Source organism: Acinonyx jubatus, chromosome A3 (assembly GCF_027475565.1).
Source record: "Acinonyx jubatus isolate Ajub_Pintada_27869175 chromosome A3, VMU_Ajub_asm_v1.0, whole genome shotgun sequence".
Lineage (NCBI taxonomy): Eukaryota > Metazoa > Chordata > Mammalia > Carnivora > Felidae > Acinonyx > Acinonyx jubatus.
In genome coordinates, this window is record NC_069388.1 from 1,016,063 (window position 1) to 1,036,015 (window position 19,953).

At 62.2% G+C, this 19,953-nt stretch overlaps 1 protein-coding gene across 1 annotated transcript in view; it reads right to left on the minus strand.

The window, feature by feature from the left end:
• Window positions 1–19,322, minus strand: part of COL20A1 (collagen type XX alpha 1 chain) — a 31,565-nt gene extending 12,243 nt beyond the window's left edge. Inside the window, exons 1-19 of the mRNA XM_053199735.1 lie at window positions 17,062–19,322; window positions 14,960–15,070; window positions 8,565–8,708; window positions 8,266–8,403; window positions 7,928–8,050; window positions 7,104–7,262; window positions 6,573–6,692; window positions 6,008–6,172; window positions 5,101–5,259; window positions 4,653–4,825; window positions 4,017–4,146; window positions 3,116–3,261; window positions 2,884–3,007; window positions 2,570–2,709; window positions 1,941–2,070; window positions 1,349–1,491; window positions 1,052–1,184; window positions 510–652; window positions 201–330 (exon numbers count right to left, since the gene is read on the minus strand). Of these exons, the coding sequence (XP_053055710.1) occupies window positions 201–330; window positions 510–652; window positions 1,052–1,184; window positions 1,349–1,491; window positions 1,941–2,070; window positions 2,570–2,709; window positions 2,884–3,007; window positions 3,116–3,261; window positions 4,017–4,146; window positions 4,653–4,825; window positions 5,101–5,259; window positions 6,008–6,172; window positions 6,573–6,692; window positions 7,104–7,262; window positions 7,928–8,050; window positions 8,266–8,403; window positions 8,565–8,708; window positions 14,960–15,070; window positions 17,062–17,179 (2,629 nt within the window). The 5' untranslated portion in view covers window positions 17,180–19,322. The remainder of the gene's footprint in view (window positions 1–200; window positions 331–509; window positions 653–1,051; window positions 1,185–1,348; window positions 1,492–1,940; window positions 2,071–2,569; window positions 2,710–2,883; window positions 3,008–3,115; window positions 3,262–4,016; window positions 4,147–4,652; window positions 4,826–5,100; window positions 5,260–6,007; window positions 6,173–6,572; window positions 6,693–7,103; window positions 7,263–7,927; window positions 8,051–8,265; window positions 8,404–8,564; window positions 8,709–14,959; window positions 15,071–17,061) is intronic.
• Between the last annotated feature and the right edge of the window lie 631 nt (window positions 19,323–19,953).

Below are 19,953 nucleotides of genomic sequence, written 5' to 3' on the forward strand. Positions count from 1 at the left end.
CTGGGGCCTGACTGGGGCCTGGCTGGGTGTGAGGGTCAGGGGCCTGGCTGGGGCCTGGCTGGGTCTGGGGTCCTGGCTGAGGCCTGGCTGGGTCTGGGGTCCTGGCTGGGGCCTGGCTGGGTCTGGGGTCCTGGCTGGGGCCTGGCTGGGTGTGAGGGTCGGGGCCCGACTGGGGCCTGGGGGTCTTGGTGCCCACTCACCCGTGTGGCCTATGGCAGACACAGTCCTGCTCTCCCCCGCTCCATAGACCGCGGAGACCAGGACCCTGTACTTGCTGGCCGCCAGCAGGTTGGGGAGCGTCACGTGATTGCGGAGTCCTGGAACAGAGATCTGGGGTGGGGCGGGGGGGACACGGTCACCTAAGCTGCCCCCTCTGGAGCGTCTCTGCTCTCGCTTGTCTGCATCCGTCACAGAGGGGCGACCGCCCTCAACACACAGGGCAGCTGTGTCTCCCCTGGGACCCGGGGGCGCTCGATGGGCCGTGGCCTCCCTGCTCCACTGAGACCCACCGACTTCTCAGGCCCCAAGCCCGAGGCTGGCAGGTAGGTGAGCCGGTAGTGGAGGACGTGGCCGCTCGGAGGTGTCCAGCTGACTTGCAGGCTGTCGGGTGACTTGGACGCCAGGGCCAGGTCAGAGGGCGGGCTCCGGTGCGCTGTGAGGCAGGCGCCACCCTGGGGGCTCAGGCCGGGGCTGGAGGATGGCTGGCATGCCCCGCGGGGGTCTGTCCCTGCTCCCCCCGCCCCCACCCTCCCACCACGTCCTGCGGCGCAGACGGGACCACTGGGCACCGGGTCAGCTCCAGGACAGTCCTGAGCACTCTGTCATACCAGGTAACCTGAAACTTTGGCTGCCCCTGAACACCTGCCTGGAGGGCTCAGGGGGGAGCCCGTGGACCCAAGTGGTCAGGCCAGAGGGTTGGGGGACTCAGGGAGCTGCCGGTCAATGGCTCTGGAGCTCAAGGCCCTGGGCCCCTGGAGCTGGGAGGGTCCAGGGTCCCTCTGGGCTGCTCCTGCTCCTTGCACGGCTGGGGGACAGAGCAGCGGTCACCTACAGGGGGTGTAGCGGAGGGACACTGGGTCGCTGCGGGCCCCATCCCTGTAGTAGGCCAGGATGGTGATCTCATACTCCAAGTGGCTTCGTAGGCCAGGCAGGACTGCCACGTCCCGGTGCCCTGGGACAGAGATCTGTGGAGAGGAGGGACAGGTGTCCGTCCCGCGAAGAGGTGTCCTCTCCCTGGGGCTCGGCTCACAGGCCGCGGGCAGGCAGCCGTCCCCGGGACGAAGCACGAGGGTCTGAGCCCTCCCGGAGCCCGGCTTTGGGAGATGGTCCTCCTCTCCCCGGCCCACACCTCGTGGGCCTTCCCGTCTCCCAGGGGCGTCCACTTGATCTGGTACACAAGGACGCCGGAAGCCGCTGCGGCCGTCCACTCCAGTCGAACCTCGTCCCCAGGGAGCTCTGTCACCGAGAGCTGGCTCGGGCTGGGGACTTTCCCTGGAAGACGGGGCGGGGAGACTGAGGCTGGGGGAACGGGGCCTGGAGAAGCAGATGCCGTGAGGAGGTGGCCTCCGCATCCCTGCCCCTCAAGACTCATCAGAAACATCCTAACGTGAAATCTCCGGGAAGGAAATTTCACCAATGCAGGACCACGCTTGGGGGTGACTGCCCCATGGGGGGCAGAGGGGATCCCCAGACCCCACCCAGCAGCCATGCCCACATTTTCCCCCTCTGCCCAGGACCCGGCTGCAGGCTGGGCACGAGCCCTGGTTCTAGAGGTGCCCGGAGTCGTGCCCTCGAGGGCCCTACGCCCCGTCGTCACACCTGTCCAGGTACGTGTGCCCCCGGCTCAGCACCGCGCAGGGCAGCTATGTGTTGCTGTGAACCATCCGTCAGGTGGAGGTGTGGAGCGGCCTGGGGGCCCCAGGCAACCGCAGCCCACTCACGCGTAGTCAGGCGGCCGGTCAGCACGGAGGAACCGCCCCCGGGGTAGAGGCAGGTGACGCGGACAGAATACGCAGTGGAGGAGGACAGAGGGCCCACGGTGGCCGAGGTGGCGTTGCCGGGAGCCTCCACCTGTGAGGCACGTGGGTGGAGGCCTGGAGCCAACTGCCCCTGCCAGGGAGGAGACCCCGGCCTGGGACCTGCCAGCGGGATGGCCCATGACGGCCCCGAGTGGGGGAGTGAGTGTGCACTGGGAGTGGGGAGCCCAGCACACGTGGGGCCTCCCGGGGCCTCCCCCCCTCTGCCCCCCCACCCCTAGAGAGTCCAGCCAGCCTGTCAGGACAGCACGAATCCTGCACACCTCGTCACGGGTGTCACTTAGGTGTATGGGTCCAATTCCTGGCCTCCCACCGGTCTCCCCCCACCCCTACGGACTGGCCCCCAGGTGGACATGGTCCGTGCCGCTCCTCAGCAGGCCAAGGCTGGCGCCCGGTGGCCCAGCAACACCCAACAACTGTGAATGTGGGGGTGGAGGTGCTGAGGGTGCTGGGTACCCCCCCCTACCCTGTTCACCTCATTCCCGCTGGACACCACACCCCCCCAAGGGCCCCTGGGCAGGTGCTGCTCTCACCTCCCCTGAATGGCTGCCGTCACTGGAGGCAAAGCTGATCCTGAACAGACGCACGGGCTTCGAGACGCCCTCCCAGGAAACATGGGCTGAGTCGTGACTCACATCCAAGAAGCTGAGGTGTCCGAGGGGCGCGAGGGTGGCTGCAGAGCACGTCGAAGTCTCAGGGACCAGCCAGCACCCTGTCCCCAAGTGTATCGGGGTGGGTGGGCAGGGGCTAGGGCTGCTGGGGCCACCAAAGGGGTCTGCGGTCCCCCACCTGGTGGAAGGCTGGGGGGAGCCAGAGTGGGGCATTTGCCCGGTGGACGGGCACTCACAGGTCCTGGCGCGGATACCCCGAGCCTCACTGGCCTCGGCCCCTTGCAGGCTCTGTACCCAGACATCATAGTCCCTGCCGGGCTCCAGGCCGTCCAGCAGCACCTCGGGCTGCCCCACCCGCACCTGCGGGGACGTGGTGCTCATGCTGGCCCTTGCCCGCCACCCTCCCCACCCCACCTGCCCCCAGCCCCGGGCACCCTCCTCCGCCTCCCCTTCCGGCTGGCCTCGAACCTCTCTCCCCTCCTCTTGGCCCTTGGCGGAGGCCGACAGGCACCGCACCAGGTACCGTGTGGCCCCGGCCGACGGCTGCCAGGTGAGGCGGATGGTCCTGGGTGTCACTGCGGCCAGGGCCAGCGCCTGGGGCGGAGGCAGAGGCGCTGGGGGAAGGCAGAAAGGAAGAGAGCAGCACTTTCCAGGAAGCGCGCACGCGAAAAGGAGGCCCCTCGCTAGAATAAACGCGGGGCTGGGTCAGCGCAGACCTTGCGACGCGGCCACTGGAGGCAGGTGGGAAGAAAGGCCCACAGACCATTCTGTCTGTCCCCACATTTCACTTTGGGCCAAGTCTCCAGCTCACAGCTCTGGGGAATCACAGCCGCCTGGTGTGTTTCTGTTTAAGGCTACCTGCCCTGGGGGTGGGGAGGCCAGGGCCCCTAGGTTAGCAACCCCTTAAAGACGCCCTGCGCTGAATGGTCCCACCGACACAGAAGGTCCAGAAATGGCCAATCCATGGAGGCAGAAAGCAGACTGGAGTCACCAGGAGCTGGGGGACTGGGGGCAACGGCCAGGGGCACACAGCTTCTTGCAGGTGAGGACAACGTTCTACAGTGGACTGTGGTGACCCTCAGGGGCCAGACCAACAACCGAGGAGTCTCACACTTGGGAGTTGCACGACATGTGATTCGTTTCCCAATAAAGCTGTCAAAGGGGGCTCATGGCCGGCCAGGTAGGATGGGAGCTCCGTAAAGGGTTTGAGCAGCTCAGAAGAAGACACTGAGGGTCAGAGAGGCCCAGAGACTGGGCTGAGGCCGGGCCTGCCCGCGGCATCGCCCTTGCTGGTATGAGGCTCCAAGGGGAGGCTGCAGGTAGGGTAGCCCCCGAGCCCCAAGCCCGGCCGGGGCTTCACCCCACCCACCTGTGGTCACGAGGCGCCTCAGGCCCTCTCCGAACCCAGCCCGGAGGACAGGGAGCACAGACACCAAGTACTGCGTGCCAGCCGTCAGGTTGTGAAGCTCCGTGGACGAGGCGGGCCCCTCCACCACAACCTACAACAGGAGCCTCAGTGGAGCCGGGGGTGGGTGCAGGGGGTGGGCACGGGGGGCGGGCACAGGGGGCGCAGGGGGTGGGAGCAGGGGGTGCAGGGCAGGGGATGGCCACAGGGGGTAGGCGCAGGGGGCGCACGCAGGGGGCGCAAGGGGTGGGTGTAGGGGGTGGGAGCAGGGGGTGCAGGGCAGGGGATGGCCACAGGGGGTAGGCGCAGGGGGCGCACGCAGGGGGCGGGTGTAGGGGGTGTGGCGGGTGCAGGGCAGGGAGACAGTCAGCTCTGGTGGGGGCTGTGGTCAGTCCTCGCTTCCCACACGGCTGCACCCCCGGCCCCGGCCACCGGGCGGCCATCAAAGCACCCCACGCGCTCCACCTTCTGCCCCGGCCACCCGAGTCTGCCCTCGGCGCTCCGGCTCCGCGGCCGCGGCAGGTCTGGCGGGACCACCCTTGCCACGCTTTCTCTGTGATGGCCATGTCACGTGTGGCCCTGACTGGAGCCGCGTCTCACCTCCCTGGGGGCGCCACCCCTGGAAGGCTGCCACACGATCCGATACTTGAGGGGCAGCTGGGGGGCTGGAGTCCAGGACAGGTGGACGCTGGAGGAGGTCACCTGGGTCACGACCAGGCCGGTGGGAGTGAAGAGGGTGTCCGGGGAGGAGGGGCTGCCCGCTGTCGATGTAACTGTGGGACAGGGGGGAGAGTGGCCAACAGCCCAGCAGGCAGCCTGCGTTACCGGCTCCCCCTGCCCTCCCTGGCAGGCACTTCTGGGAGGGGCAGGTGTCGTCCTGGCCACAGACACCCTCAGAGCCCTGAGACCCGAGGAGAGAGGGAGTGCAGGGCGTACCCCAGAGGGGCCGCAACCGCCCCGCCCCTTTGCCCGAAGCGGGCGGGCAGGGCCGGGCAGGGCTGCAGCCAGCCAGGGGGGCCCTGCCCTGCCACCGCCACCCGCCGCTCACCCGGGGCCCTGCTCCTGCCCTGGACCTCCTGGCAGATGAGGCGGCTGAGCAAGCCGGCCAAGGTGCCCAGCTGGGGAAAGTCCTGCACGTTGTGGACCGTGATGTCCAGCGGCCGGGACGCCAGGAGCTGTAACTCGGCCTCGTCCGCGTTCTTCACGCCTGTTCACAGGGTACGGCGGTGAGGATGCCCCGGCCCCGCCCACCAGGCGCCGTTGCCCCATCTTACAGCCGAGACCGCCGGGCCCCTTGCCTGAGTCGCCCCGCAGTTCGAGGGGCCTTCCCAAGCCCCGTACCCAAGATCCTGCGGGCCCCAGAGCCGGGTCACCTGCCAGGCCCCCCCGAGAGACTGCAGCTGGGCGCTGCTGCGGGTGGGGCTGGACCCCCGGAGGCCCCTTGCGGGCTGTGCCCTGCTTGCCTGGGTCTCTATGGGGTCTGGGGCCGGGAGGGAGGCCAGCGTGCTTTCCTCAGAGTCCCACAAACCCCCAGACCTTCCCGTGAACCTGGGGCCTGGGACACACCTGCATGAGGGGGGCTGGGGCACCAAGGAGGCCCACTGCCCCCAGGAGCCCCCTGCACCCACAGTTCCTTTCTCGAGGGACAGAGGTGATAACTGACCAGTGGCGTGAGCAGAACAAGGTTGCTGGGGGTGCTGGGCGCCCGTGGAGCCCAGAGCACGGAGCACACGCAGCGGGGCAGGTGCACACAGGGTGTGCAAACCGGGAGCTCCATGTCTGCACGCCCCCTTGAGCGCCCACGGGTGCGCAGCTCCTCAAGCAGGGACTGTCCTCCCTGTGGCACGGGCGCCACGAGACCTCCAGCCCGGGTGGACAAGTAGGGGTGCAAACTGACCCTGCGGCCGGGGCTGCCACGCCATGAGAACTCCAGCAGGGGGCCAAGGGCCACTCACCCACAGCAAAGATGTCAACACCCAGGTCCTTGAGAGCACGGCCAGCGGCACGGGCATCATCTTGTGACTTGCCATCCGTCACCAGAATCACCACCGTGGCCGCCTCTGGACGGGGCCCCGCCCCCGGCCGCAGGTTCTGCTCCAGTACGTGTGACAGGGCCAGGCCTTGGGCACAGCGGTGGTAAAGGGCATGTGGCCCCAGGCGCCCCCCCCTCCTGGTGCCCTCCCTGCCCGGTGCCACCCCACCGGCCACTGACCCCAGCACAGTGCCCACTGAGTCAGTCCTGGCCCCTCCAGGGGGAGGGGCACCCAGAGGCAGGGACCACCCCCTTCCCTCAAAGCACCGCGAGACCCAGGGTCTGCCCGTGGGAGACGGCAACCCCCGTTTTCATCAAAGGTCAGCAAGGAGAGATTTGCTTTTTACAAAGGTGTGACTCAGGCTCAGCGCCCACATAGCACTCGGCTGGATCAGCGTGCAAGTTTCCAAATCTGGGAGGCTGACCCGCGGGACGGAGACCCGAAAACAGAAACCCCCGGGGTGGGGCCGCTGGGAGCCCAGGCAGACCTGTGAACGTGTTTCCCCCTTTGTAGCGGAGGCTGCGGACAGCGGCAAGCACGTCCTCCTTGGCGCCGAAGGTGCTGAGATCCCACTCAGTCTGGGGGTCTCCACTGTACTGAGTCAGGCCTGCAGCGGGGGCAGGGCGGGTGAGCGGAGGCCCCACGCGCAGCCTCACCAGGACGCCAGGAAGGCCCCCCTGTTCCACACTGAGAGGTCACCGGAACGTGCCCCGAGGAGCCAGCTGTCCCACCTGCCCCTGTGGGGACCGCCCCCCCAACCTGGCTGTCCCACCTGCCCCTGTGGGGATCCCCACACGCCCCTGTGGGGACGCCCCTGCCTGGCCTGGCAGGGTCAGCCTGTCAGCTACGGGTGAGACCCACTGGTGGGGCTCTCCTGTTTCCCCAAGAGGCTCTGGGCCTCTGCCCTGACTTCCAGTTCCTTTGAGCTGGGCGTCCCCCGCATGCTGGTAGGACTTGTGGGGACACCCGGGGGGCGGGGGGGGCAGGGCCACGAGGCAGGCAAGGGGCCGGTACCCACCGACTTGGACTTTATCCGGCCCGATGTCAAAGGGCTCGATGACGCTGGCCAGGAAATCTTTGACCTGCTGGAAGTGGCTGTGGCCGATACTCCAGGACCCGTCCACCAGGAAGATCATGTCCACAGGTGTAGGGGGTGTGCAGCGGAACTGGGGGCTGGCTGGGGGGGAGGGTGGGTGGCGAGGAGCTGGGCCAGGCCCACAACACCACAGGGCTACCCCCCCAAGCTGCTCTGGGCCAGCTCCAGCCCCCCAGGATCTCCTTCCCTGGGGCCGAGGGAGAGGGAGGGGCCACGGGGCTCTGGCTGGAGTGAGGGGGGTGACCAAGTCCCTACGTGAACGTCGGTCCCTGTGTTGGCCCCCGGAGCACCCCCAGAGAGGGTTAGTGAGACGCCCGGGTGCTCTGGCGGCCTCGGCAGGGCCGGTCCCCCTGTGCAGTTGTCCACATGGGGGCGGGCCGAGGGGGTGCCCACTGGGGCAGGTGGGGGTCAGCACGGCTGGCAGCTCTGGGCTGAGGTCTCACTGGCTTGTCCCATGACCTAGGAGCTCTCTGGAGATGACGGAGCCACTGCCCGGGTCGGGGGCTTCGCGAGAGTCCGCACAGACAAGTCCCCCGGGCTGAGCGCCCCCCCCGACCCCGTGACAGACCCCTCGTGAAGACTCCCAGGTAGGGGAGCTGCAAGGAGACCCCCCCTCTAATGGGGGACACGGTCCCGCCTACAGGGCCTCACGGGCCCACCAAAGATGCCCCGGCTGTCTGCCCTGCCCTGGGTCACACGGGAGCAGCCACCTGGAGCAGGCAGGGGCTGGCGCCCTGGTCGCTTACCTGGCTTCTCGGTCTTTCCCTCGGGGGCCCTGGGGTAGCTCTGCCTCTCCAGGTCTTTGGTGGGCTGAGAAGGGGCCTTGCCCCCGGGGCCCCTGGGCGGGCGCTGCTCCTCACCGAGCAGTCCTGGGGGGACACGGCTGTGTGTCGGCACTTACCCGCCGCACGCAGGCAGGAAGCAAGGCACACTGGGGCCCGTGCGCAACCCCAGCGGTGACCTGTGCCCCCTGATCTGCGTGAAGCCAGGAGAGCGGCCGGCACGCTCCAGGTCAAGCTGGAATGTGGGGTCCCCCGGGAGGAAGCGCCCCGCCCCATGAACAGAGCAGACCCCAGCGACTTACCCTCATCCCACCGGGAGCCGCCAAGAGTGGGCGGGTCTTGGCTCGGGGATGAGGCCACTGGGGGCTCCGGGGCTGGGCTCCCCACGTGGGAGGGCGTGGGCTCCGGGGCTGCCCTCAGGGGCCTCTTCAGCTCCTCTACTGCAGAGAGGGACGAGGGGCTGGGAACAGAGTCCGGGGGGGGGGGGGGGGCGGGGGGGCTACGGGAGAGCCACAGCTCCAGCCAGAGCAGGGCCAGGGTCCCGCTCCTCCCCACGCGCAGGCTCTGTGGCTGGGCTCCAGGGGCGGGGTGATGGACTTACTCACAAACTCCCTCTGTGCCAGCAGGGTGGTCCCTGAGCCAGTAAGCCGGAAGATCTGCGCGGTGTAGCCCTTGGAGGGGCTCAGGCCCCCCACCGTGGCCTTGGGGGCCTTCGTGGTCAGCATCACATCCTGCTCCGCGTCCCCTGGGGTGGGGAGAGAACAGGGAGGGGGGAGGTCTTTGCTCCTCTCTGTGGGGTCTGACGGGAGGGACTGCACTCTGGGGAACGAACTGAAAGGGAATGCCTGTCCGTGGCTCCATGGCAGCAACACGTCCGTGTCCTTGACGAGGACTTACCCTCCATGACTTATGCACACGTCCTCCAGGCGCCCAGCACAGCGTCCTCGGGGACACCTTGAGGACGTGAACATGGGGGCACACGGAGAGAGGAAGACGGGGGAGTCGGGGCCCCCGCTCTGCCCTCAGCACTGTGGTTGGACCACATGGTGCCAGCCCGCAAACACCTCCGCGGGTCTGAGGCCGAGGCTGAGTTTCAAGCATGAAAAACAAGCAAAATCCCAAAGGGGACGCGGCTGTCTGCTCTGAGGAGACACTGAAGTGGGTGTCAGGGGGCGCCGGGCACCTGTCCCATCTCCCGTGCCAGGCAGGGGAAGGGGTAGGAAGGGCCTGCACCCCTGCAGGTGGAGAGAAGGCCGACTCTGCCCTGTTGTGTGGCCAGCCTGCACCGGGGGCGCGCGAAATCCAAGGAGTCGCGGAATTGCCGCTGTCGTAATTAGGAGCCACTTTGTCAGGCATTCACTGTGTGTGCGTCACGTTCATCAAGTTGCGTGATTTTCACAAACCCACTGCCCCCACTTTGTAGGAGGGAAAACCGAGGCCCCAAGGACCAAGCCACATAGTCACTCAATGGTGGAATCGGGATTTAACCCCGTCTGTCGGATGCCAAGCCCACCTGCACAGATGTGTGATTAGCGAGCAGTCGATGGGGGGATTCACGTGTGCATGTGTGCACGTGCGTGCGGGCGTGGACACACACACACACACACACCCTGCCCTGGCCCGGTGCTCACGCCACACAACAGGGCCTCGGGGATTCTGGACTCCTGGCTTCTTGGGATCAGCTCTGCTCACGCTCACCCCCTCCCAAAGGCTGCCGTTTCTCTCCTCCAGCCCCTCTCGGGTCCCACCGCCTGCCCCTCACCCCCACCCCACTGGCGATGCAGCTGGCTTCACGTAGCCAGGGCCTCACATACGCTAGGTCCTAATCCCGCATTCCCACAAACTCTTACAGGCCTGTCATCGTTAAAAGAAGCCAAGTATTTTGCGAAGGTGGAGCACTGAACAGATCGCAGGCGAGCAGCTCTGACGTGTGAGCTCAGTAAGCGCTGGCCGAGGCGGCCGTCGCTCTCGGCTTTACTGCAGGGCACCTGCCCACCTGTCCGCCGCGGCGCGTAGACCACGGGCATCGGCGGACTTGGTAGACCACACGACCCTCCGTCCGTAAGAGCTAGAAGAACTAGATGGAGGATTTTTTTTTTTTTTTTTTTTTTTTTTTTGGGACAGAGAGAGACAGAGCATGAGCGGGGGAGGGGCAGAGAGAGAGGGAGACACAGAATCGGAAGCAGGCTCCAGGCTCTGAGCCGTCAGCCCAGAGCCCGACGCGGGGCTCAAACTCCCGGACCGCGAGATCGTGACCTGGCTGAAGTCGGACGCTCAACTGACTGCGCCACCCAGGCGCCCCTAGATGGAGGATTTTTAAAGAAGCTGCTTGCCGAGAGCTGCTGAGGCCACAATCCAAAACCCAGAGCAGGGATGCAGCCGCTAGGGCGCCCCTACAGCAGGCCTGGCCGGGGCCGTGCTACAGGCTGAGTGCTGGCATCCCCCCAAAATCCACACGTTGACCTCCTGCCCCCTAAGGTGACCATGTTAGGAGGTGAGGCCATGGCGAGGTGAGTGGTTGTGAAGGTGGAGCCCCTGTGATGCGGTCAGTGCCCCTATGAAGAAGCCCCAGGAGTGGGCACAGAGACAGGACAGCTGTCTGTAAACCAGGAAGAGGGTCCTTACCAAGAACCCAACGGTGCCAACACCCTGACCTCAGATGTCCAGCCCCCCAAACTGTAGGGACTGAATGTTGTTTAGGCTGCCCAGTCTGGAGTGCTTTCTCAGAACAGCCTGAACTGGCAACGCAGGGAGTCTGGAAGAGAGGCCATGAGGACAAAGGTTATGGGGGCTTAAGAAGCAAGAATAGGAAGTCTGGGCTGGAAGTGAACTCTTGGCACATGCCCCCGCGTTTTTGGGTTGAAACCATAAAGATCTACCCTTAAGAGCAAGGGTTAACGGGAATAGACCAGCCTTGAAGGGACTGGAGCCCAGCTTCAAATACTTCCAACCTCTAAAATTTAACAAAGATTACCCCAAACTGCTAGTTCCCATTGCCTCTGTCAGAAACATAATTTTTTTCTTTTTCTTTTTTAATTGTTTTAAATGTGTATTTATTTATTTTTTTAAATTTTTTTTTTCAACGTTTATTTATTTTTTGGACAGAGAGAGACAGAGCATGAACGGGTGAGGGGCAGAGAGAGAGGGAGACACAGAATCGGAAACAGGCTCCAGGCTCTGAGCCATCAGCCCAGAGCCCAACGCGGGGCTCGAACTCACGGACCGCGAGATCATGACCTGGCTGAAGTCGGACGCTTAACCGACTGCGCCACCCAGGCGCCCCTGTATTTATTTTTGAGACAAAGAGAGACAGAGCATGAATGGGGGAGGGTCAGAGAGAGAGGGAGACACAGAATCCGAGGCAGGCTCCAGGCTCTGAGCTGTCAGCACAGAGCCCGATGTGGGGCTTGAACTCACGGACCGTGAGATCATGACCTGAGCCGAACTTGGACGCTGAACCGACTGAGCCACTCAGGCACCCCACAATTTTTTTTTCTGGAGGAAGACAATGTTACTTACATAAGGTCATAAATTATTTCTGTAAGCTTTCACAACGGCTGGTACTCAATGCAACATAACCAGGTGTACAAGGAGCAAGAGGAAGTGATAGAAAGTTAAGAGAAACAACAGACAATAGGAAGAGACCACTGATTTTTCTGGACAAGTTACGGGGCTTTTAAATAATTATGCTAACTAGTTTGAAGATTTAGGGATAAGCCTATGAAGTTAGGTGTCAAACTAGAAACGGTAAAAAAGAAATTCGAATGTAAAAACCAAATGGATATTTTCCAAATGGAAATTCTAGGATGGAAAAACAAAAACTTGAAGTTAGGAATTCTAAAAATGACTTAACAGCTTCTTATGCACAAACGAAGAGATGAATAGTGGAGTATAGGTCAGAATAAAAGCACAACATTAAGAACGGAGAAATAAAAGAATTAAAAATATAGAAGAAAATAAGAGGCACAGATACAGGAGAGGGCCCACATGTGTGATGAGAGTCCCACAGAGAGAAAAGACAGCAAACAGGGCACAAGTGATATTTGCATAGACTTGGCTAAAGAATTCTCCAAACTTGTACGACAGTAAGACCCAGACCCAACAAGCCCCATGAATCTGCAGCGAGGTAAGAAGACACCCACACCAAGAACATCAGATTAAGTGTGCTCAAAATTAAACAGAGGAAAAAATCAGAAGGCAGTCAGGAGGAAGGAAAGCGAGGAATTACATCTCACAGGGCAATAATCAGGCTGGTAGCTGAATTCTCGAGAAAACACAATAAAAGCCAGAAGACGGTAAAAGGATTCTTCAAAGTGCCGAAAGAAAGTGCCCACTCCAAATTCTATACCCAGCAACAGTATCTTTCAAGAACAAAGAATGAAGACACTTTCAGGCAAACAACAAAACAAAAGCCCAGAGAATTTGCATCTGGCAGAACTGTACTGCAGGAAACGCCAAGGAGTATTTTCAGGCAGGAAAAAAAAAAATCCCAGATTGGAAGACTCTGGAAGGAATAAAGAAAAGGGGTGTACATGTGAGTTGTTCTAAATTAACATCACATCAACTACAGTAATTAAAATGTGCTCTGAGATTTAATATAGATACAGAATTAATGTGCATAGAAAGGGGATGAATGTGGCTGTGATGATCAGAGGCCTTGTCTCTACCGGGGGAAAGGCGGTGTAGCGGCCAAGTATAGGACTTGCTGACAAGTTAATGTCCTTGCTGGTGGTCGTCTCCGGGGTGATCGCCACATGAATAAAGGAACCATAACTACCAAGATGATGGGGACACAGAATAATAATGAGAAGTGTTCAATAATCTCATACCTACTGATCAATCCTAACTTCACAAAAAAAGAGACACCAGACACTGTGTACCTCCATTTGTGGCACAGTAGAAACGGCATAGAATCACTTATAAGAATTTCTGTCAACAAAATATAACCAGATTGGAATCTGACCAACTTCCGGGGCAGAAGTGCCAGTCTACAGGGGATACAGGGAGAGAGGAATGGTGTGCGTGGCACCATGGAGATGCCATCAGCAAAACACAGAACGTCGGGAAAGCGATCTTCCTTACTCAACAAATAAACGTCAAAGAAAAGGGGAGAGAGGAAACAGTTGTAGAGTAAAGACTACTTGAGACATAGGAACCACATAAAATGCGTGGATTCTGTTGGGATAGCAATTCAAAGAAGTCAAGTATAAGTATTTATCAGACAAACTGGAACATGAGAACACAAGAAAATATTTAATGGCACCTCTGAAACATTTTTACTTTTTAGGCATGCTACTACTGGAGTTATTTCGGAGTCCTTCCTTTTAGACAAAACTACTAAAATATTCACAGACGGGATTATATGACTACGTGACGTCTTGGATTTGCTTTAAGATAACGCAATATATAGAAGGAGTTGGAGAGAGATCACGAAATATTGGCCACATATTGATAACGGTTGAGAGTAAGTCATGGGAATGTGAAGTTCATTATACCACACTCTCTTTTAGGTGTTTAATTTCTTCCATAAAAATTCAGTTTCAGAGAGGACAAGGAGAGAAAAAAATCATAACAAGTATAACAAAAGATAAATCGGAAAATGTTAAATTTAAACCCAAATACATCAGTAATTTCATTAAATGTAAATGGGAAAAAAAATCTCAGTTAAAAGGCAAAGATTGTCACACAGGACAAAACCAACACCAATTATGTGCTCCTTGGAAGGCGCATCTATGGTGACAGGTGACAGAAGGCTGAGTAGATGATGTAGTGCAGGCAGCACCCAGCAGAGCCAGTGGCCCTGGTGCAGAGGGACACCTGATGAGAGGTAATGGGCAGCACTCCACAGCAAGATGGAGTCATGCCAGACTCACACGCACCTATTCACACGCACCTGAACACAGCCTAACATACAAAGTCCACTGAGGCAAGCAGAGGAAGACGTTTCTACAAGCCAAGCAGGGGTTAAAGTGCTTCTCTCAGTGACTAATAGGATAAGTAGACCAAAAGCATTAACAAAAATAGAAAAGATTTGGGGTGCCTGGGTGGCTCAGTCGGTTGAGCGTCCGACTTCGGCTCGGGTCATGATCTCACAGCTCGTGAGTTCAAGCCCTGCGTCGGGCTCTGTGCTGACAGCTCAGAGCCTGGACCCTGCTTCGGATTCTGTGTCTCCCTCTCTCTCTGTCCCTCCCCTGAGCACACTCTTTCCCTCTTTCTCTTTCTCTTTCTCTCTCTCCCTCTTTCAAAAAATAAACATTAAAAAAAGTTTAGGGGCGCCTCAGTGGTTTGGTCGGTTGAGTGTCCAACTTTGGCTCAGGTCATGATTTCACAATTTATAGGTTCGAGCCCCACGTTGGGCTCTGTGCTGACAGCTTGGAGCCTGGAGCCTGCTTCCGATTCTGTGTCTCCCTCTCTCTCCACCCAACCCCTGCTTGTGCTCTCTGTCTTTCAAAAATGAATAAACATAAAAAAAAAATAGAAAAGATTTGAAAAACAGGATGAGCAGCCTTGGCTTAATTAAAATATTAGAAAACTACACCCAAGTCAGAAAGGGGTCATTCTTGGGAGCAGAGACAGATTGGAGCCGGGGGAGGGGCCTGAGTGGGCTGGGGGAGCCCCTTCCCCCTCCGGGGCGTGCCACTTCCTGCAATTACACACTCAGGGTTGGTGTCAAATCTCAGTTTTTGAAGTTTTTAAGACCAGCAGCCAACATCACGCTGGGGGTGCTCTGTGGCTGTACCTTCACAGGGCTCTTGGCCCCCCTCCTGCAAAATGTCCGTTAGGTAGGCGTGCAGAATTCTGGAGGGGAAGCTTGAGGACAGACTCGTTTCTTCGAGAGACACTGGTTGACCCCTTCTGGGTGTGCCGGATGTGGGGACACAGCGGCGGGACCTTTAAAGGCTCTTCTCCCGCCACGTTCCCCGTGCCAGTGGGGCAGACGCACACGGGTGTGGGACGACGGGCAGGGCACTGGCACCCCTCCCAGGGGCACCTTACCTGCCATGGGCTTCACCTGCACCAGGTAGCCAAGGCTGCTCCCCTCCGACTCCGACCACTTCATCTGCAGCCGGTCCTCAGGCAGCACCGCCAGCCTCAGGCGGCCGCTCTCTGGGGAGACAGCACCAGGTGGTCAGGGCTGACCCGAGGACAGCACCAGAGAGTTTGTGCCCCCTAAAGCCCCCACCCCAGGTGCCTTGGCCCCACTGGGGACAACTTGAGAACCCGAGGCCCCATCTGGGGCTGAGAGGGACCACCTGCTAGAGCCAAGGAGGGAGGCCTGGCCGGCTCTGCCGAATGGGGCCCAGGCCAGCATCCGGGATTGGCGGGAACAGCCTGGTTGGCATCCCCAGCGTGGAGCCCATGTGGTGGCTGCTGCCCTGGGGCTCGGAGCTGCCTGATTCCCCCATCCCCACCCCCCAGAGTCCACATAGCCCTGGAGGGGAGCTGTGGCCGTCCTGGGAGGAGGAGGGTGGTGGAGGATGGGCCCTGGGACACAGACTGGCCTCTCGGGGAAGCTTCCGGGAACTCTGTGGCAGGGATGGCTATTTTTGGAAAATAGGGACAGAGATGGGCCTCTTCTGGATGCCCCTACTGAGAGATGGGGTGTGGGGAGCAGGGCAGGGGTTGGGGGGTCCCAAGGCAGGCACAATGACCAGTGGTTCAGAGTGGGAAACAGCTGGGCTGGGCCCCCGGATGGGCCAGGCTGCTCGCTGGGAGCACCAGGGAACGTCTGATGGGGCAGCCATAAAAAGCCATTTGTGAGCAGGGACCCCCCCACCCCCCAGCTCCTGCTCATGAAAAGGCTTCTGTGTCTTGCTGGGCCACTGACACCCTGGGGGAGGCATCCCAGATGCCTTTGGGGTCTGCATGTCAGGGGCCGTGGTGGGGCACAGGGCGGACAGCGGGGGGGGGGGGGGGGGCCTGTCCCCTCAGCAGGGCCATCCCCGGGGAAGACAGCCCAGACATGTGGGCCCCCACCCACCCTGGCCTCCTAGGGGCCGGGAGACCATCCATCATACTGAATGAGTCCTGACCTCAAGGTCTGTGGGCTCACAAGTGACTTGGCCCCACCTTGGGGTGGTCCTGTCAGAGCCACGGGGACCCGGGACACGACCCAGCGGCAGTTGCCAATGTGCAACCAGAACTAAGGAGACGTGCCACAAAAGGGTGGTTGGCGGACTCCACACCAGGTGTGGCCACGCGTGTGCCCCGCTGCCGTGACTGTGTCAACAGAGACCACGAGTCAGACGCAAGGGGACTTGGGCAGTAATCCGGGCAGTGACGTGTGGCCTCCTGCCCTCACTCGACTCGGGGGAGCCCTCTCGGCGGGGGGCACAGCCGGGGCGCTGGCGGCCAGACACCGGCCCTCCCAGAATCCGTCCAAACCAGCACCCCGCGCGGGGAACACGGCAAGGAAGTCCGTCCGGCTCCGCAGCCGTGTCCCTTTTGGGGTCACGTCACTCCCCCAAAACACGTCACTCCCACAGGGAAACACTGTAAATGCCCAAGAGGAAGCGATCGGACTGAAAAGGCCCCTGGCTAGACGCGGTGCAGCGGCCACAGGTGCTGGCCACGCGGGTGCCGAGGACAGGGGCAGGGCGGCCCTGCCTTCTCCCAGTGCCTGCAATTGCCAGAAGCAGGCGGCAGACAGCAGAGAACAGTGCTCTCCTCCGGGGGGACAGGAGGAAAAGGGGGCTCCGCTTTCTACTCTAGATTTGTGCCGTCTGGAAACTTTCTGCTGAGGAGGTGTCCTGAGTAACGCAAAACAAAACACGACTGTAGGAACTGGATGCAAAATGTGTAAACGCGATAAAAACAAACGAGAAAACAACAGCATCCCCGGGCTGGGCCGGAAGACGGCAAGGCCAAAGGTCCAGCAAAAAGCGGAGGGCGACGCTTTGGGCAGAGGAGCACAGGTGGTCCCCGGCGTCCTGTCTTTCCTCAAGAGCACGACCTCGGCCTGGGACGACGGCTCCCAGGGAGGGTCAGGAGCAGGAGGCAGAGCAGTGGGGCCTGTGCCCTGGGCGGGTGTGGCCTGGGCTGGGGTTGGGCGCTGACTGGGGCCACCTTCCCAGGAAGCACCCCCGCCACGTCCTTACCTCGTCTCTGGCCGAGTCCCACGGCAACACCCAGCCACAGCCAGAGGCAGACCCCGAGGTGGGGGCACACAAGGGCACTCGTGGCGCACCGCCTGTGGGAGACAAGGTCGTGGACCATCTTCCGTCCGTCCAATCACTCCTGAGCACCCCAAGTGCAGTGATCTGGGGAGTCCTACACCCCACAACCGCCCACACCCTGCCCACAGCAGACCGGTGCCCTGCATGACCTTTGTGGAGAGGTCAGCCGCCCTTCCCCAACCCGCCCCCAGATGCATCTGGCCGTCACAGCCTCTGCTCCTACCTTCCACCCCCAGGACACCCTCACAGGGGGGCCTGGGTCCTGACTGCTGGCCCGGTCCCTCTCTCGTCATTAGAACAGACTGCTCCCAGGGCCAAGGGGCCTGGGGAGGGAGCTGAGGCCAGGTGGGGGCAGCCTATGGTGTCAGGGTGGGGACTGGGGCCCCAGACTGAGCACAGCCCCTAGGATCTCGTAGGGCCCCTCGGCCAGCCCCAGGACCAGCTTCTCAGCAGGAAGTACAGGTCCTTGGAGGTGGGGAGGGGCCGCCATCCCATCCGCGGCTGCACACAGCCTGGGGACTGCCTCTGCTGACAGTGCAGAGGGGACACACAGCACAGAACCTCAGGACCCCCGCCAGTCCAGACACACCCAGGGGAGGTGGGAGCCAGGACCATCTCATGGAACTGCCCAGCTTATGGGCGTCCTCGGGGCCGCGGAGGGCCAGAGGGCCACGCACGGGCTATCTGGACGCTCCAGGTCCCGGGACCTGCCTGATCCACATCCTGAAGCCAGACCCCTCCGCCCCCGGGGAAGGCTGACCGGACCCAGAGGGACTCCTTCCAGGAGCACAGAGGTCACGGCTGTGAACAGGAACCCTCTGGACAGTCTGCCCTCCCTGCCCCAGGACTTGTTGAAAAGGCAAGATCGTCCTCACATCACAGACCCAGCAGACCGCCGGTGGCCCTCCTCATCCCCTCAGCCCCCAGGACCACAGGTGAGTCACCAACCTCCTCCTGGGTGCGGGTGGCATCGCTCGGTCGGTCCCTGTGCACTCACATCCACTCTGGTCCCGCTGCAGCCACGAGGGGCCGGGGCTTATGAAGGCCCCTTTCCTCAAGACGTCACTGCCTCGGCCCAGCCCCACCCCCCCTCCCCCCCGCCTCCTCCTCTCCCCAGGCTCTCCGCCCTTCCCATCTACAGCCCAAGATGGGGGTACAGAGTCCCAGTGCATAGGACCGCATCGCCGCAGGGCAGGGGTCTCTCGGGGGTGGGAGAGGGTGCACCAGCCAAATGCCTTTATCCCTCATTCCACAGGGTCTGCCCCAAAGAGGGGCTCACGGGGGAGGCACCTCAGGGACACGGCCACCACATGTGGTCTGAGCACCAGGCTAGGGGTGACGGGTGTAGGTACCTCCGGCAGGCTAGCAGGGTGGGGACGTATCAGCCTCCACTTCCTCCCTGCTCCTCCTCAATGGGCCCCAGCGCCCAGGCCCATGCCCACACTGGCCTCTTCCCAGAAACCTCTGCTGCGCTGCCCCACTGGCCTCGCAACAGCCCTCCCCGGTCTGCAAGGGCCAGCCCGGTGTGGCCCCGCCCATGTGGGCAGCCCCAGGCCCAGTGCTTGGGCAGGGATGCTGACCAGACCGGACCCCGCCCCAGCCCCACCCGACTCGGAATTGCCCCACCAAGGAGCCAATGGGTGAGCAGAGCTGACTAGCAGTTGGTCGCCAGGGGCTGGCAGCCGCTCTGGGTCCAGCTTCCCGAGACAGAAGCACTTTGGCGGGTGGGCACAGCCTGGGGCTCTTGGGCGGGGAGGCCAGAACCTGAGACCTGGTACTCACCGCAAGCTGGGAGCATTTGGGGGGGGCGAAGGTCAGGGGCTGGGTGCTGCTGGTGGGGGGGGCCCTTACCCAAGACCCATGGAGGCTTATCCCCTCCCCGGACTCCTGGCCACAGGGAAGACCCCGCAGGACCAGCCAGCGCCCCTGCCTCACGCCTGCCGGTCTACCAGCCCCAAACCCGGGAACACTGCGGGGGGTGGGGGCCCACGGTGTCAGGTCTGGGCCAGGAAACCGGGGCGGCTCTGTCCCAGGTGGCCGAGTGCCCCTCCCCCGGTCCTGGCTGCGCGGTGGGCCCAGCTGCGCAGTCAGTGCTCCTGCGGCCAGGACAGGCCTCAGACCCCGGGCCACACGAGCTCTCGGACATAGCCAGGGAGCGCCTGTGCCCAAGGACCCGAGCCGGACAGCGGAAGGACGCAGCATCCGGGAGCTGGCCCTACCCGGTCCTGGGACCCACACCCCAGCCAAGCCCCGCACGCCTCAGTGGGGCCCAGCAGCCACGGACAGCCGTGCCCCGGGCCTACCGTGTCTGTCCGTGGCTCACAGGTGCTCAGGACACACGTCTGCACTCACACGCACCCACCGAGGTGCCACCTGCACGCGCACAAGCCGGTTGGCTCCTCGGTGCCCTTGGCTGGACCCTGTCCGCCCCTCACCCAGTGCCTGCCCATCACCTGTGATGCCCCCGAACCCCCCGAACCAGTTAGCAGCGTCGGGGCCGCCCAGGACCCCAAGAGGACGGGACAGTACGGTACCGGGTGCTGGCCCCTGGCTGAGCAGGGCCCCATCGCCCTTCCAGAAACAGCACAGCAGCCTGCCCGCGGGCTGGCACGTCGCCCCCATCACGGGCCCTCGCTCCGGCGCGCACAGGTCCTCCCCCAGTCCTGGCCTCAGGGGAAACCGGCCCTCGGCACAGAGAAGCCTCCTGCGTGGCCCCCGACATCCATGCTCGGGGCTGCGGGGGCCGGGCCGCCCCTGACCACACCCGTTGGCTCAGACACCGCAGACGCGCCAGAGGGCAGGGCCCCCACCGCC